The sequence below is a fragment of the Mya arenaria genome, chromosome 15 (genome assembly GCF_026914265.1).
Source record: "Mya arenaria isolate MELC-2E11 chromosome 15, ASM2691426v1".
NCBI lineage: Eukaryota > Metazoa > Mollusca > Bivalvia > Myida > Myidae > Mya > Mya arenaria.
Window position 1 is genome coordinate 42598492 of NC_069136.1, and position 18694 is coordinate 42617185.

Sequence of the window (18694 nt, forward strand, 5' to 3'; positions counted from 1 at the left end):
ACTGGTACGTGAAGAAACAAACATACGGGATGGCCGACGATGGCGATTTCATGGATATGGATCATACACATCGTTTAAGGGAGCAGGCAGCGGTTGGAAAATATGATGTTCCCCCTGAGGTGGTCGTTCAGATGGAAGAAATGGAAGGTGAGACAGAAATTTAATTTTACTTAAACTAGCTAACAGATCTGTTAGAATAGAGTTAGAATGAATAAGTGGGAATGGTTTAAAATATTGTATCTTTTATAATATAAAGAATCTTTCCAACAGCACTTTACGATTGGTTTTAAAAGCATATGTACTTATATTTATGTGTTTTACTGGCGATGTCTAAAAATGATTGTAACAAACCTTAATATTACAATAAGTTCTCGTCTGTACGTATAACTGTCTAGATTTATACTTGCGTAAAAATGTATGCCCTTCAATCTTTCACCGAATCTCGTTTACTCATGCAAAACGAGATTTCATATTATTACCAACAAATTTAAATATACCTGGCTATACACCATAACCTCGTGCTCGAAAAAAGGAGGGGTTTAATAATCTTGTTCGCCCCTTTTCCGTTGCATTTTATTGTCTTTATTTTCATACTTGCTTGTGAACATATTTCTTGCAAATGGTTTGTTTGTACAGGTATGATTATCCTGTGTTCCTATATGTTACCAATAAGTAATTTATATTTGGTATATAATGTTGCTAAGGCACCATGTATGTGCTTTTGGCATAACTTCACTCTTCACTTGTATTTGTCATTCCTTTCCATCTCCGTCTACGTAGGCAATAAACCATTATTTTTAATTAATTTAATTGAAGGAAATTGTTTAACGTTACAAAGTCATTGTATAAAAAGGTGCCTTACTCCTAATTGCTTAGTGGCTAAAAACCTTAAAATTGTAAAATATTTCCAATGATTCCAAAAAGAATAGTTAATTTCAATTCAAAGTTTAAAAGTTTATATGGACATCCGCATAATATATTTTGCCATTTACTTCACAGACATTTAACTTTATGACATTAATACATATTTATTATATGTTTTCCGTTGGTTTATATAGATTTAAAGTGACACTCTTATTCAAAATCAATACATATACATGTATAACAAACATAAATTTTGACTGATACACCTTTAACTACTTACTAAATAATGCATTTATGGATACTATTAATTACTGATAACAAGATTGTAACCGTGTATTTAATAACAGAATACGCAAAAATATTAAATGATTGGTGAATGCTAATAGATTTACTGTGATCTGCTATCGTCTTAATATAAGGTAGAAATACCGTGTTTTATGCTCATTTCTTTCAAATTCATCTCGGTATCCTACATAAGAACCATTGTTTTCGTCATGTATTCATCATTTTTGGAATATTAAACCAATGTTATTAATTGTGGTAAATCTTATTTTGGAGTTAGAGTGCATCTTTAACATTGGAATGTAAATAAAAATTTCCTTATTTCAATCAGTTGAATAACAATTTGTTATTTCTCTTCATTTTTTTTATAATTTAGCCCGCTCTTACTTCGAAATTAATGTCTGCAATCAAAGGGCTGGGTTACAATTCCAATGACGTTATTTCCGAAATGACGTAACGTTTGCATACAATTTTTGGCGCGCTTTTCTCAACAAATACAACTATCTGTCATATATACTTTTTATGTATATAATAAACATAAACATTGTTAGTTATAGTGTATGCTTGTTATACACGTCATCAGGTGAACCCCAAAGGGTTTATTTCACGAGTGGAGTGACCACGAGTACGATATTAACGTTTGGTTATCACGAAGAGAAATATATCGCCATGTTACACTGGACCTCGTGAACACCAAATGTAAATATTACACTCGTGGATACGCCATCTTTTACAGTTGCTGTTTCTCAGCGCAATCGATAATTTGCAATTTTTGCTTCAAAAATCTTAATTATAAGGGAGTTAACTCTTGTACCTCTAATGCCTTCATTCCTTTTCGGTAAGTCTACGCTTGATTACCTGTATTTGGCGCTCACATTCATTGTTAAAATTTAAGTCGCGGGGACGGTCGTCTAATATTTTTAATTTCTGACAACTGACCGTAACTAACAAAAACGTAAACGGCGCAACTCATGTCAAACTTTTCAATTGGACTTTCCAATTTCTCTGTATTGCGGAAGACGGCCATTCTTAAGCGTTAAGTAACCTTAAGCATTTGATTATTTGATTATTGTGTCACTTAAATGTTTGTGTATAGTTTCGCTATTGTCAAGACATTATCATTTCTGTAACTTTATATTGCTTTTTTATAAAAAAAATAAACATCTTAATTTAACCAGAGCAAAATGAATACAGCAGCCTAAATGAAGTATTCATGTTAACTGACGAACAACTAGCTAACATTAACACAGATGTCGAGCGACCAGTCACGTTGCACACAGATTCATCAAAGACAAGTACACGACGTTGTGAAAGAGAGTCACACACTTCCAATGTTAAGAAAAGCTGTGCCTCAAATTCCGATTTTACTGATGGTGGCTTTGTGAAAGTATCAGAGTTAAATGCACACACCGATCAAACGCAGGATAGAGGAACGACTCCCATAACAAGTGAGTTTCTAGAGTTTCTATTCCATTATAAATAATGGGAACAACGTTGGATTGGATAAAAAAATTCTAGCACACCGGGTAGGCATTTCCGGTGAATCCAGCCTTGATGGAAAACTCCATCTGGCATCCCCCCCATGCCAAATGAGTCACGCGCTGTGACGTAATACTTTTCATTTCTTTTATTTTACACTCTATGTGACCATAATTATGAGATTTCAATAGATGAGTTCCATAAACATTAACTTTACAAAAATATACCTTCAAAACAAAACAAAAAACCCTTAAAAGACGTGATACTGAAGAAACTTCTAGACGTATGCAGTGAATAAAAATTACTGCGCGTCATGACGTCGGTAAACATCATCGCACGCGCTTTTTGGTGAAAATACAAAAAGGCGCTTTTTTATGTATTTTCTCCACACAAAAATGTAATTTAAGGTGTGCTAGAAAAAATCTCAATCATGTTTTTTCCGTTTCCGATAGAAAAATCCAACCCTCGGGCACGCTGCGTGGCCGGTAACGAGGCAAGCCTCGTTACCTGGCAACGCAGGTGCCCTCAAGTCGGATTTTTCTATCTGGAACGGTAACACATGACAGATATAATTAATATGATTTTGATTTGATGATATGGTTTATCTCTCTGAAAATGTGATCAAATTGTGGGAAAATTGAACCAAATGTGCAGAGTGACAGGCTCTCGAAAGAATAATTGTTTTGTTTAGAATTTTGTGTTTTAAAGGTGTGACTTCTCAAATCTTAGACTTAATATAAAAATTGTCAGTAATACTGGCCCTGGCTCAAAAAAATATAAAAGAGCTAGTTCTGAAGTTGTGGAGAAGTCTTCAAATTAACTGTTTGTGTATGAGTATCGTATTTTTGAAGAGTCTCTTTTGCTCCGGCTGATTTATTTTTGTTGAGAACGTGATTTAGGTAATTAGTGAACAGGTTTGTTTTACTTTTAAATATTTTGTCCTGATAGTGATGCTGTCTCCAACTAAGCTTATATTTAGACCTCAATTTCCATTCCTTAAATGAACTGCCTTTCGGCAATTGCGTTCATCAATCGATGAACGCAACATCTTCGGATATGTTCGGATCGCAATTCATCGAACAATATACATGAAAACCATTTATCTTGTTATTGATTGTATTGTGTCAGCAGGTCCCGTAAAATATAAATCAACATTTTAGAAAGTACTAAGTTATTATATTTGAAACGTTTTGTTGCCAAAAGTGTTTCAATTTTACGTTTAAAAGTGATTTCAAGTGGTTGATCTTTTTCCCGCGTTATTGTGACGTCATTTGAAAAAAAATGTTTCCGGTAACAGTCGGGTCATCCTATTTACAGAATAGGTAAGAAAGGATTACTGAAAGGTAATCCGAAATGAAATGAAGTATTTTTTTAACGTGTCTTGAATAAAATAATGAACGATTGGTGTAAATATAAGGAATGAATTGCGGGGTTGATGTCATTATCGGGGATATGAACGCAGTTGGGCTGGTCAAAGTATGAATGTTAGAATGTTTTATGTGCTTTTTTGTTTGCTAACCCTTCAAAGCGGTAGCCCGAACATAACTTGGTAAAGATATTTGGTGCATATGTGATATGTTTGTGTTATTTGTATGTGTCCCTCTCGTTCTGTTTCATTGGGCCCTCTCATTGTTCAAAAACATTTGGTTATGTATTGGCAACTGGGCTTAAGCCACCGTGTTATTTCAGAAACCTTGCATCCACCCTTACCCCCACCACGAACACCGCAAAAACGTATGCATCGCAGCTCTTCAAGACCAGGTCCCATACAGGTTATTGATGAAACTCTTCGCAGAGGTCGGAAAATGTCCTTGTCGCCCCATCTATCTTCAAGGCGCAGTGGTAGATTTTTTGGAGAAGAAACACCCATCATTACATCAAGTCGTGTAGTTGTAAAAGGGTTAGACGAAGGTGTTGATCTTAATAGCGTCAGATCATTTTTTGAAGACACAAGTCGATTTGGAGTGGGTGCTATATCATTCATTGAAAGATGTGACATAACAAACGCTATCACCATTGAATTTCAAACATTCGAAGGTAATATTTTATGATTCATTCTGATTAAAAAACAACAACAACACTCTACACAATGTATTTAAATCATCGATGACCTTTTAATGAATCAATATGTTTATCAAAACAGATGCACGCTCTAAAACGTTTTAAGCTGTGTTTTAAATATTAAGACGATTTTTTTTGTACTGGGTTCATATTTATTATTAACTAACGCTTTGAAATTCGGATGACAAACTGTAATCTTTAATACAATAATAAAGGGTGCAAATTAATGTGCATTTTGTTAATCTAAATATAAGAAACAAAATTTACTGTCATGGCTTTTCAACAGAAATTTTACAAGGAAATTGATATTTGCAAATTTGAGAATTGAGTTTCAAAGTGAAACTCAGGACGTTAGTTAATGTGGGCCAAGTAGAATATGAATTCACTTTTTTATTTACCCAGATGCACAGTCGGTGATTTTAAAAGCACGATCAGGGCCACTCCGATTGAGCGTTGGTAAAGAAATGACAATAGAGCCGTGTCCAGAAAAAGACCAGAAGTGTATTCTGGTCAATGGTATCGATAAAAGCACTGCACAAGCGGACTTTGCTGATTATCTGCATGAACACTGCGACATTGCCAAACATACAATTCAGAGCATACAATTCGGAACAAAAGAAGGAGCCGCAGTTATTCATTTTGATAAACCAAGACCAGGTACTATCTAAAACTCTGAGAAGATCAATATTTCATCTACGATTTTCTAGTACAATGATTAGAACCATTTAGCATAGTTTAACGTTCTACCTCTAATCAAGGTCTAAGCCCTTGCTTAGCGTTGTGCCTATAAACAGGGTCTAGGCCCTTGCTTAGCGTTGTGCCTATAAACAGGGTCAAGGCCCTTGCTTAGCGTTGTGCCTATAAACAGGGTCTAGGCCCTTGCTTGGCGTTGTGCCTATAAACAGGGTCAAGGCCCTTGCTTGGCGTTATGCCTATAAACAGGGTCTTGGCCATTGCTTAGCGTTGTGCCTATATACAGGGTCTTGGCCATGGCTTAACGTTGTGCCTATAAACAGGGTCTTGGCCATGGCTTAACATTATGCCTCTTAACAGGGTCTTTGCCATGGCGTAAACTTGTGCCTCTAAACAGGGTCTTTGCCATTGCTTAACGTTGTGCCTCTAAACAGGGTCTACGCCCTTGCTTAGCGTTGTGCCTCTAAACAGGATCTACGCCCTTGCTTAGCGTTGTGCCTATAAACAGGGTTCTACGCCCTTACTTAGGGTTGTGCCTATAAACAGGGTCTACGCCCTTGCTTAGCATTGTGCATATAAACAGGATATTGGCCATGGCTTAACATTGTGCCTCTAAACAGGGCCTTGGCCACGGTTTAACATTGTGCCTCTAAAAAGGGTCTTGGCCATGGCTTAACGTTGTGCCTCTAAACAGGGTCTTGGCCATGACTTAACATTTTGCCTCTAAACAGGGTCTTGGCCATGGCTTAACGTTGTGCCTCTAAACAGGGTTTTGGCCATGGCTTAACGATGTGCCTCTAAACAGAGTCTTGGCCATGGCTTACCGTTGTGCCTCTAAACAGGGTCTTGGCCATGGTTTAACGTTGTGCCTCTAAACAGGGTCTTGGCCATGGCTTAACGTTATGCCTCTAAACAGGGTCTTGGCCATGGCTTAACATTTTGCCTCTAAACAGGGTCTTAGCCATGGCTTAACGATGTGCCTCTAAACACGGTCTTGGCCATGGCTTAACGTTGTACCTCTAAACAGGGTCTTAGCCATGGTTTAACGTTGTGCCTCTAAACAGGGTCTTGGCCATGGCTTAACGTTGTGCCTATAAACAGGGTCTTGGCCATGGCTCAATGTTGTGCCTATAAACAGGGTCTTGGCCATGGCTTAACGTTGTGCCTATAAACATGGTCTTGGCCATGGCTTAACGTTGTGTCTCTAAACAGGGTCTTGGTCATGGCTTAACGTTGTGCCTCTAAACAGGGTCTTGGCCATGGCTTAACGTTGTGCCTCTAAACAGGGTCTTGGCCATGGCTTAACGTTGTGCCTTTAAACAGACTCTTGGCCATGGTTAAACGTTGTGCCTCTAAACAGGGTCTTGGCCATGGCTTAACGTTGTGCCTCTAAAGAGGGTCTTGGCCGGGGCTTAACATTGTGCCTCTAAACAGGGTCTTGGCCCTGGCTTAACGTTGTGCCTCTAAACAGGGTCTTGGTCATGGCTTAACGTTGTGCCTCTAAACAGGGTCTTGGCCATGGCTTAGCGCTGTGCCCATAAACAGTGTCTACGCCCTTGCTTAGCGTTGTGCCTATAAACAGGGTCTTGGCCAAGGCTTAACGTTCTGCCTCTAAACAGGGTCTTGGCCAAGGCTTAACATTGTGCCTCTAAACAGGGTCGTGGCCATGGCTTAAAGTTGTGCCTCTAAACAGGGTCTTAGCCATGACTTAACGTTGTGCCTCTAAACGGGGTCTTGGCCCTGGCTATACATTGTGCCTCTAAGCAGGGTCTTAGCCATGACTTAACGTTTTACCTCTAAACGGGGTCTTGGCCCTGGCTTAACGTTGTGCCTCTAAACAGGGTCTTGACCATGGCTTAACGTTGTGCCTCTAAACAGGGTCTTGGCTCTGGCTTAACGTTGTACCTCTAAACAAGGTCTTGGCCATGGCTTAACGTTGTGCCTCTAAACAGGGTCTAGGCCCTTGCTTAGCGTTATGCCTATAAACAGGGTCTACGCAATTGCTAAGCGTTGTGCCTATAAACAGGGTCTACGCCCTTGCTTAGTTTTGTGCCTCTAAACAGGGTCTACACCCTTGCTTAGCGTTGTGCCTATAAACAGGGTCTACGCCCTTGCTTAGCGTTGTGCCTATAAACAGGGTCTCCGCCCATGCTTAGCGTTGTGCCTATAAACAGGGTCTTGGCCATGGCTTAACGTTGTGCCTCTAAACAGAGTCTTAGCCATGGCTTAACGTTGTGCCTCTAAACTGGGTCTTAGCCATGACTTACCGTTGTGCCTATAAACAGGGTCTTGGCATTGGCTTAACGTTGTGCCTATAAACAGGGTCTTAGCCATGACTTAACGTTGTGCCTCTAAACAGGGTCTTGGCCCTGGCTTAACGTTGTGCCTCTAAACAGGGTCATGGCCCTTGCTTAACGCTGTGCCTCTAAACAGAGTCTTGGCCCTGGCTTAACGTTGTGCCTCTAAACAGGGTTTTGGCCATGGCTTAACGTTGTGCCTCTAAACAGGGTCTTAGCCATGACTTAACGTTGTGCCTCTAGACAGGGTCTTGGCCCTGGCTTAACGTTGTGCCTCTAAACAGGGTCTTGGCCATGGCTTAACGTTGTGCCTCTAAACAGGCTCTTGGCCATGGCTTAACGTTGTGCCTCTAAACAGGGTCTTGGCCCTGGCTTAACGTTGTGCCTCTAAACAGGGTCTACGCCCTTGCTTAACGATGTGCCTCTAAACAGGGTGTTGGCCATGGCTTAACGTTGTGCCTCTAAACAGGGTCTTAGCCATGACTTAACGTTGTGCCTCTAAACAAGGTCTTGGCCCTGGCTAAACGTTGTGCCTCTGAACAGGGTCTTTGCCCTGGCTATTCGTTGTGCCTTTAAACAGTGTCTTGGCCATGGCTTAACGTTATGCCTCTAAACATGGTCTACGCTTTTGCTTAACGTTGTGCCTCTTAACAGGGTCTTGGCCATGGCTTAAAGTTGTGCCTCTAAACAGGGCCTTGGCCATGGTTTAACGTTGTGCCTCTAAACAGGGTCTTCGCCATGGCTTAACGTTTTGCCTCTAAACAGGGTCTTGGCCATGGCTTAACATTTTGCCTCTAAACATGGTCTACGCTTTTGCTTAACGTTGTGCCTCTTAACAGGGTCTTGGCCATGGCTTAAAGTTGTGCCTCTAAACAGGGCCTTGGCCATGGTTTAACGTTGTGCCTCTAAACAGGGTCTTCGCCATGGCTTAACGTTTTGCCTCTAAACAGGGTCTTGGCCATGGCTTAACATTTTGCCTCTAAACAGGGTCTTGGCCATGGCTTAACGTTGTGCCTCTAAACAGGGTCTTGTCTATGGCTTAACGATGTGCCTCTAAACACGGTCTTGGCCATGGCTTAACGTTGTGCCTCTAAACAGGGTCTTAGCCATGACTTAACGTTGTGCCTATAAACAGGGTCTAGGCCATGGCTTAACGTTGTGCCTCTAAACAGGGTCTTAGCCATGACTTAACGTTGTGCCTCTAAACAGGGTCATGGCCCTGGCTAAACGTTGTGCCTCTAAACAGGGTCTTGGCCCTGGCTTAACGTTGTGCCTCTAAACAGGGTTTTGGCCATGACTTAACGTTGTGCTTCTAAACAGGGTCTTTTCCAAGACTTAACGACTAAACGTTGTGCCTATAAACAGGGTCTTGGCCATGACGTAACGCTGTGCCTCTAAACAGAGTATTTGCCATGACTTAACGTTGTGTCTCTAAACAGAGTCTTGGCCCTTGCTTAACGTTGTGCTTCTAAACATGGTTTTGGCCATGGCTTAACGTTGTGCTTCTAAACATGGTTTTGGCCATGGCTTAACGTTGTGCCTATAAACAGGGTCTGAACCATGACTGAACGTTGTGCCTCTAAACAGGGTCTTGGCCCTTGCTTAACGTTGTGCCTCTAAACAGGGTCTTGCCCATGGCTTAACGTTGTGCCTCTAAACAGGGTCTTAGCCATGACTTAACGTTGTGCCTCTAAACAGGGTCTTGGCCCTGGCTAAACGTTGTGCCTCTAAACAGGGTCTTGGCCCTGGCTTAACGTTGTGTCTTTAAACAGGGTCTTGGCCATGGCTTAACGTTGCGCCTCTAAACAGGGTCCTTGCCCTGGCTAAACGTTGTGCCTCTAAACGGGGTCTTGGCCCTGGCTTAACGTTGTGCCTGTAAACAGGGTTTTTGCCATGACTTAACGCTGTGCCTCTAAACAGGGTCTTTTCTAAGACTTAACGACTAAACGTTGTGCCTATAAACAGGGTCTTGGCCATGACGTAATGCTGTGCCTCTAAACAGAGTATTTGCCATGACTTAACGTTGTGCCTCTAAACAGAGTCTTGGCTCTGGCTGAACGTTGTGCTTCTTAACATGGTTTTGGCCATGGCTTAACGTTCTGCCTATAAACAGGGTCTTAGCCATGACTTAACGTTGTGCCTCTAAACAGGGTATTGGCCCTGGCTTAACGTTGTGCCTCTAAACAGGGTCTTGGCCCTGGCTTAACGTTGTGCCTATAAACAGGGTCTTGGTCATGGCTTAACGTTGTGCCTCTAAACAGGGTCTTGGCCATGGCTTAACGTTGTGCCTCTTAACAGGGTCTACGCCCTTGCTTAACGTTGTGCCTCTAAACAGGGTCTTGGCCATGGCTTAACGTTGTGCCTCTAAACAGGGTCTTAGCCATGACTTAACGTTGTGCCTCTAAACAGGGTCTTTGCCCTGACTTAACGCTGTGCCTCTAAAAAGGGTCTTGGCCCTGGCTTAACGTTGTGCCTCTAAACAGGGTCTTGGTCATGGCTTAACGTTGTGCCTCTAAACAGGGTCTTGGCCATGGCTTAACGTTGTGTCTTAACAGAGTCTACGCCCTTGCTTAACGTTGTGCCTCTAAACAGGGTCTTGGCCCTGGCTAAACGTTGTGCCTCTAAACAGGGTCTTGGCCCTGGCTTAACGTTGTGTCTTTAAACAGGGTCTTGACCATGGCTTAACGTTGTGCCTCTAAACAGGGTCCCGGCCCTGGCTTAACGTTGCGCCTCTAAACGGGGTCTTGGCCCTGGCTTAACGTTGTGCCTCTAAACAGGGTTTTTGCCATGACTTAAAGCTGTGCCTCTAAACAGGATCTTTTCCAAGACTTAACGACTAAACGTTGTGCCTATAAACAGGGTCTTGGCCATGACGTAACGCTGTGCCTCTAAACAGAGTATTTGCCATGGCTTAACGTTGTTCCTCTAAACAGAGTCTTGGCCCTGGCTTAACGTTGTGCTTCTAAACATGGTTTTGGCCATGTCTTAACGTTGTTCCTATAAACAGGGTCTTAGGCATGAATTAACGTTGTGCCTCTAAACAGGGTCTTGGCCCTGGCTTAACGTTGTGCTTCTAAACATGGTTTTGGCCATGGCTTAACGTTGTTCCTATAAACAGGGTCTTAGGCATGACTTAACGTTGTGCCTCTAAACAGGGTCTTGGCCCTGGCTTAACGTTGTGTCTCTAAACAGGGTCTTGGCCCTGGCTTAACGTTGTGACTCTAAACAGGGTCTTGGTCATGGCTTAACGTTGTGCCTCTAAAGAGGGTCTTGGCCATGACTTAACGTTGTGCCTCTTAACAGGGTCTACGCCCTTGCTTAACGTTGTGCCTCTAAACAGGGTCTTGGCCATGGCCTAACGTTGTGCCTCTAAACAGGATGTTTGCAATGACTTAACGTTGTGCCTCTAATCAGGGTCTTGGCCATGACTGAACGTTGTGCCTCTAAAGAGGGTCTTTGCAATGACTTAACGTTGTGCCTCTAAAGAGGGTCTTGGCCATGACTTAACGTTGTGCCTCTAAAGAGGGTCTTTGCCATGTATATCGTTGTGCCTTTGAACAGGGTCTTGGCCATGGCTTAACGTTGTGCCTCTAAACAGGGTCTTGGCCCTGGCTTAACGTTGTGTCTTTAAACAGGGTCTTGGCCATGGCTTAACGTTGCGCCTCTAAACAGGGTCCTTGCCCTGGCTAAACGTTGTGCCTCTAAACGGGGTCTTGGCCCTGGCTTAACGTTGTGCCTGTAAACAGGGTTTTTGCCATGACTTAACGCTGTGCCTCTAAACAGGGTCTTTTCTAAGACTTAACGACTAAACGTTGTGCCTATAAACAGGGTCTTGGCCATGACGTAATGCTGTGCCTCTAAACAGAGTATTTGCCATGACTTAACGTTGTGCCTCTAAACAGAGTCTTGGCTCTGGCTGAACGTTGTGCTTCTTAACATGGTTTTGGCCATGGCTTAACGTTCTGCCTATAAACAGGGTCTTAGCCATGACTTAACGTTGTGCCTCTAAACAGGGTATTGGCCCTGGCTTAACGTTGTGCCTCTAAACAGGGTCTTGGCCCTGGCTTAACGTTGTGCCTATAAACAGGGTCTTGGTCATGGCTTAACGTTGTGCCTCTAAACAGGGTCTTGGCCATGGCTTAACGTTGTGCCTCTTAACAGGGTCTACGCCCTTGCTTAACGTTGTGCCTCCAAACAGGGTCTTGGCCATGGCTTAACGTTGTGCCTCTAAACAGGGTCTTAGCCATGACTTAACGTTGTGCCTCTAAACAGGGTCTTTGCCCTGACTTAACGCTGTGCCTCTAAAAAGGGTCTTGGCCCTGGCTTAACGTTGTGCCTCTAAACAGGGTCTTGGTCATGGCTTAACGTTGTGCCTCTAAACAGGGTCTTGGCCATGGCTTAACGTTGTGTCTTAACAGAGTCTACGCCCTTGCTTAACGTTGTGCCTCTAAACAGGGTCTTGGCCCTGGCTAAACGTTGTGCCTCTAAACAGGGTCTTGGCCCTGGCTTAACGTTGTGTCTTTAAACAGGGTCTTGACCATGGCTTAACGTTGTGCCTCTAAACAGGGTCCCGGCCCTGGCTTAACGTTGCGCCTCTAAACGGGGTCTTGGCCCTGGCTTAACGTTGTGCCTCTAAACAGGGTTTTTGCCATGACTTAAAGCTGTGCCTCTAAACAGGATCTTTTCCAAGACTTAACGACTAAACGTTGTGCCTATAAACAGGGTCTTGGCCATGACGTAACGCTGTGCCTCTAAACAGAGTATTTGCCATGGCTTAACGTTGTTCCTCTAAACAGAGTCTTGGCCCTGGCTTAACGTTGTGCTTCTAAACATGGTTTTGGCCATGTCTTAACGTTGTTCCTATAAACAGGGTCTTAGGCATGAATTAACGTTGTGCCTCTAAACAGGGTCTTGGCCCTGGCTTAACGTTGTGCTTCTAAACATGGTTTTGGCCATGGCTTAACGTTGTTCCTATAAACAGGGTCTTAGGCATGACTTAACGTTGTGCCTCTAAACAGGGTCTTGGCCCTGGCTTAACGTTGTGTCTCTAAACAGGGTCTTGGCCCTGGCTTAACGTTGTGACTCTAAACAGGGTCTTGGTCATGGCTTAACGTTGTGCCTCTAAAGAGGGTCTTGGCCATGACTTAACGTTGTGCCTCTTAACAGGGTCTACGAACTTGCTTAACGTTGTGCCTCTAAACAGGGTCTTGGCCATGGCCTAACGTTGTGCCTCTAAACAGGATGTTTGCAATGACTTAACGTTGTGCCTCTAATCAGGGTCTTGGCCATGACTGAACGTTGTGCCTCTAAAGAGGGTCTTTGCAATGACTTAACGTTGTGCCTCTAAAGAGGGTCTTGGCCATGACTTAACGTTGTGCCTCTAAAGAGGGTCTTTGCCATGTATATCGTTGTGCCTTTGAACAGGGTCTTGGCCATGGCTTAACGTTGTGCCTCTAAACAGGGTCTACGCCCTTGCTTACCGTTGTGCCTCTAAACAGGGTCTTGGCCATGGCTTAACGTTGTGCCTCTAAACAGGGTCTTAGCCATGACTTAACGTTGTGCCTATAAACAGGGTCTTGGCCCTGGCTTAACGTTGTGTCTTTAAACAGGGTCTTGGCCATGGCTTAACGTTGTGCCTCTAAACAGGGTCTTAGCCATGGCTTAACGTTGTGCCTATAAACAGGGTCTTGGCCATGGCTTAACGTTGTGCCTCTAAACAGGGTCTTGTCCATGGCTTAACGTTGTGCCTCTAAACAGTGTCTTGGCCATGGATTAACGTTGTGCCTCTAAACATGGTCTACGCCCTTGCTTAATGTTGTGCCGCTAAACAGGGTCTTAGCCATGGCGTAACGTTGTGCCTCTAAACAGGGTCTTGGCCATGGCTTTACGTTGTGCCACTAAACAGGGTCTTGGCCATGGCTTAACGTTGTGCCTCTAAACAGGGTCTTGGCCATGGCTTAACGTTGTGCCTCTAAACAGTGTCTTCGCCATGGCTTAACGTTGTGCCTCTAAACAGAGTCTTGGCCCTGGCTTTACGTTGTGCTTCTAAACATGGTTTTGGCCATGTCTTAACGTTGTTCCTATAAACAGGGTCTTAGGCATGAATTAACGTTGTGCCTCTAAACAGGGTCTTGGCCCTGGCTTAACGTTGTGCTTCTAAACATGGTTTTGGCCATGGCTTAACGTTGTTCCTATAAACAGGGTCTTAGGCATGACTTAACGTTGTGCCTCTAAACAGGGTCTTGGCCCTGGCTTAACGTTGTGCCTCTAAACAGGGTCTTGGCCCTGGCTTAACGTTGTGACTCTAAACAGGGTCTTGGTCATGGCTTAACGTTGTGCCTCTAAAGAGGGTCTTGGCCATGACTTAACGTTGTGCCTCTTAACAGGGTCTACGCCCTTGCTTAACGTTGTGCCTCTAAACAGGGTCTTGGCCATGGCCTAACGTTGTGCCTCTAAACAGGATGTTTGCAATGACTTTACGTTGTGCCTCTAAACAGGGTCTTGGCCATGACTGAACGTTGTGCCTCTAAAGAGGGTCTTTGCAATGACTTAACGTTGTGCCTCTAAAGAGGGTCTTGGCCATGACTTAACGTTGTGCCTCTAAAGAGGGTCTTTGTCATGTATATCGTTGTGCCTTTGAACAGGGTCTTGGCCATGGCTTAACGTTGTGCCTCTAAACAGGGTCTACGCCCTTGCTTAACGTTGTGCCTCTAAACAGGGTCTTGGCCATGGCTTAACGTTGTGCCTCTGAACAGGGTCTTAGCCATGACTTAACGTTGTGCCTCTAAACAGTGTCTTGGCCCTGGCTAAACGTTGTGCCTCTAAACAAGGTCTTGGCCCTGGCTTAACGTTGTGTCTTTAAACAGGGTCTTGGCCATGGCTTAACGTTGTGCCTCTAAACAGGGACTTGGCCATGGCTTAACGTTGTTCCTCTAAACAGTGTCTTGGCCATGGCTTAACATTGTGCCTCTAAACAGGGTCTACGCCCTTGCTTAACGTTGTGCCTCTAAACAGGGTCTTAACCATGGCTTAACGTTGTGCCACTAAACAGGGTCTTGGCCATGGCTTAACGTTGTTCTTCTAAACAGAGTCTTTGCCATGGATTAACGTTGTGCCACTAAACACGCTCTTGGCCATGGCTTAACGTTGTGCCTCTAAAGAGGGTCTTAGCCATGGCTTAACGTTGTGCCTATAAACAGGGTCTTGGCCATGGCTTAACGTTGTGCCTCTAAACAGGGTCTTGTCCATGGCTTAACGTTGTGCCTCTAAACAGTGTCTTGGCCATGGATTAACGTTGTGCCTCTAAACATGGTCTACGCCCTTGCTTAATGTTGTGCCTCTAAACAGGGTCTTAGCCATGGCGTAACGTTGTGCCTCTAAACAGGGTCTTGGCCATGGCTTAACGTTGTGCCACTAAACAGGGTCTTGGCCATTGCTTAACGTTGTGCCTCTAAACAGGGTCTTGGCCATGGCTTAACGTTGTGCCTCTAAACAGTGTCTTGGCCATGGCTTAACGTTGTGCCTCTAAACACGGTCTTGGCCATGACTTAACGCTGTGCCTCTAAACAGGATTTTGGCCATGACTTAACGTTATGCCTCTAATCAGGGTCTTTGCCATGACTTAACGCTGTGCCTCTAAACAGAGTCTTTTCCAAGACTTAACGACTTAACGTTGTGCCTATAAACAGGGTATTGGCCATGACTTAACGCTGTGCCTCTAAACAGGGTCTTTGCCATGACTTAACATTGTGCCTCTAAAATGGTTCTTTGTCATGACTTAACAATGTGCCTCTAAAGAGGGTCTTGGCCATAACTTAACGTTGTGCCTCTAAACAGGGTCTTTGCAATGACTTAACGTTGTGCCTCTAAACAGGGTCTTGGCCATGACTAAACGTTGTGCCTCTAAAGAGGGTCTTTGCAATGACTTAACGTTGTGCCTCTAAACAGGGTCTTGGCCATGACTTAACGTTGTGCCTCTTAAGAGTGTCTTTGCCATGACTTAACGTTGTGCCTCTGAACAGGGTCTTTGCCATGACTTAACATTGTGCCTCTAAACAGGGTTTTGGCAATGACTTAACGTTGTGCCTCTAAACAGGGTCTTGGCCATGACTTAACGTTGTGCCTCTAAAGAGGTTCTTTGCAATGACTTAACGTTGTGCCTCTAAACAGGGTCTTTGCCATGATTTAACGTTGTGCCTCTAAACGGGGTCTTGGCCATGACTTAACGTTGTGCCTCTAAACAGGGTCTTGTCCATGACTTAACGGTGTGCCTCTAAACAGGGTCTTTTCCATGACTTAACGTTGTGCCTCTAAAAACGGTCTTGGCCATGGCTTTACGTTGTGCCTCTAAAAACGGTCTTGATCATGGCTTAACGTTGTGCCTCTGAAAAGGGTCTTAGCCATGGCTTAACGTTGTGCCTCTAAACAGGGTCTTATTATTGACTTAACGTTGTGCCTCTAAACAGGATCTTTGCCCTAACTTATCGTTGTGCCTCTAAACAGGGTCATTGCCCTGACTTTACGTTGTGCCTCTAAACAGGGTCTATGCCCTGACTTAACGTTGTGCCTCTCAATAGGGTCTTGGCCATGGCCTAACGTTGTGCCTCTAAACAGGGTCTTAGTCTTGACTTAATATTTTGCCTATAAACTGGATCTTAGTCATGAATTAAAGTTGTGCCTCTAAACTGGGTCTTGGCCATGACTTAACGTTGTTCCTCTAAACAGTATCTTGGCCATGAATTAACGTTGTGCCTCTAAACAGTGCCTCGGCCATGATTTAACGTTGTGCCTCTAAACAGGGTCTTAGTCATGACTTAACCTTGTGCCTCTAAACAGGGTCTTGGCCATGGCTTAACGTTGTGCCTCTAAACAGGATCTTGGCCAGTGCTTAACGTGGTGCCTCGAAACAGGGTCTTAGTCATGACTTAACGCTGTGCCTCTAAGAAGACTCTTGGCCATGGCTTAACGTTGTGCCTCTAAACAGTGTCTTTGCCATACCTTAAGGTTGTGCCTCTAAACAGGGTCTTAGTCATGACTTAACGTTGTGCCTCTAAACAGGGTCTTTGTCCTGACTTAACGCCCTGCCTCTGAAAAGGGTCTTAGCCATGGCTTAACGTTGTGCCTCTAAACAGTGTCTTGGCCATAACTTAACGTTGTGCCTCTAAACAGGGTCTTTGCCCTGACTTTACGCTGTGCCTTTAAACAGGATCTTAGCCATGACTTAACGTTGTGCCTCTAAACAGGGTCTTGGCCATGACTTAACATTGTGCCTCTTAACAGGGTCTTGGCCATTGCTTAACGTTGTGCCTCTGAATAGGGTCTTGGCCATGAATTAACGTTTTGCCTCTAAACAGGGTTTTGGCCATGACTTAACGTTGTGCCTCTAAACAGGGTCTTTGTCCTGACTTAACGCTGTGCCTTTAAAATGGGTCTCTGCCAAGGCTTAACGTTGTGCCTCTAAACAGGGTCTTGGCCATGACTTAACGCTGTGCCTCTAAACAGGGTCTTTGCCCTGACTTAACGCTTTGCCTCTAAACAGGGTCTGGGCCATGAATTAACGTTGTGCCTCTAAACAGTGTCTTGGCCATGACTTAACGCTGTGCCTCTAAACAGGGTCTTTGCCCTGACTTTACATTGTGCCTCTAAACAGGGTCTTGGCCATGGATTAAAGTTGTGCCTCTAAACAGGGTATTGTCCATCAATTAACGCAGTGCCTCAAAACAGGGTCTTTCCCATGGCTTAACGTTGTGCCTCTAAACAGGGTCTTGTTCATGACTTAATGTTGTGCCTCTAAACAGTGTGTTGGCCATGACTTAACGTTGTGCGTCTAAACAGGGTTTTGGCAATGACTTAACGTTGTGCCTCTAAACAGTATCTTGGCCATGAATTAACGTTGTGCCTATAAACAGTTTCTTGGCCATCACTTAACGTTGTGCCTCTAAACAGGGTCTTTGCCCTAACTTAACGTTGTGCCTCTAAACAGGGTCTTTGCCATGACTTAACGTTGTGCCTCTAAACAGGGTATTTGCCATGACTTAACGTTGTGTTTCTAAACAGAGTCTTGGCCATGACTTAACGTTGTGCCCCTTAACAGGGTCTTGGCCCTGTTATTTCCATTGTTATTGCTATTAGGTATACTTTTATACAAATCATTAATAATTCTCAGCTTTAAATTTGTAGAGGTTAATACACTGCGTAGCCTGGCCGTTGAGTGTAATTGGCCCGAGTGACTCATAATAGCCTGAGACGTAGAGTCACTCGGGCCAATTATCACTCAACGGCCCGGCTACACCGTGTATTAACTTCTTTAATACATTTGCTTGTTTTTCCTATTTCGCAAATTTAAAGTTTGCTTTTTTAAGTTTACCTGAAATCCAGTTGTGCATTCCTCTTTTCTTCTGGCTTGACTACGATGAGTTAACTCACTCTTAAATTAAATTTACTTTTAATTATTTAGTTTTTGAGTGTGAGCCAAACAGGCAAACAACATTTTGTTGTCATTTTTTTATGTTCCCATATCTATTTCAATTGATCACTTTGAAAATTCCACAACACGTCTATCCGAATTTGTCTGTACGAATCACTGACATCGGTCTGTTCATGTCCAGAATTATTGAATTCAAATCAATACACACGAACACTTAGCATGCTAAGTAGAACGACTGTTTGTACTTAAATAAACAAATACCTCGTATCATTGATGTCAAAATGTATGAACATTTGCTGTTTTTCAAGTAAATTCAATTTTGCCGCTTCATTTGTTTTCGTTTTTTTTTTTTCGAATGTCAACGCAGAATAAAAACCGCCGCCCTAAATGTCCACAATGGTTATCAAACACTAGCATATTTTCCTAAAATGCGTTCGCGTTTGCGTCCCTTTAGGATTTTAATTATAAATATCTTCAAGCAGATCAATAAATTTTGATTTATTAAGTCAATACATTATTTTACAGTCGCCAAAATTGATTTTAAGAACAAAATTGAATTCACGTGCGAATGTTCTACGGGCCGCAAATAAAT

At 43.3% G+C, this 18694-nt stretch overlaps 1 protein-coding gene across 2 annotated transcripts in view; it reads left to right on the plus strand.

The window, feature by feature from the left end:
* The window catches only part of LOC128220582 (protein mono-ADP-ribosyltransferase PARP14-like), a 38322-nt gene continuing 19628 nt past the window's right edge, over window positions 1–18694 (plus strand). The window contains exons 1-4 of one of the 2 annotated variants that reach the window (XM_052929030.1): window positions 1–147; window positions 2325–2594; window positions 4315–4662; window positions 5089–5343. In XM_052929030.1, the coding sequence (XP_052784990.1) occupies window positions 30–147; window positions 2325–2594; window positions 4315–4662; window positions 5089–5343 (991 nt within the window). In that variant the 5' untranslated portion in view covers window positions 1–29. The remainder of the gene's footprint in view (window positions 148–2324; window positions 2595–4314; window positions 4663–5088; window positions 5344–18694) is intronic. The other variant, XM_052929031.1, reaches the window with a different exon arrangement.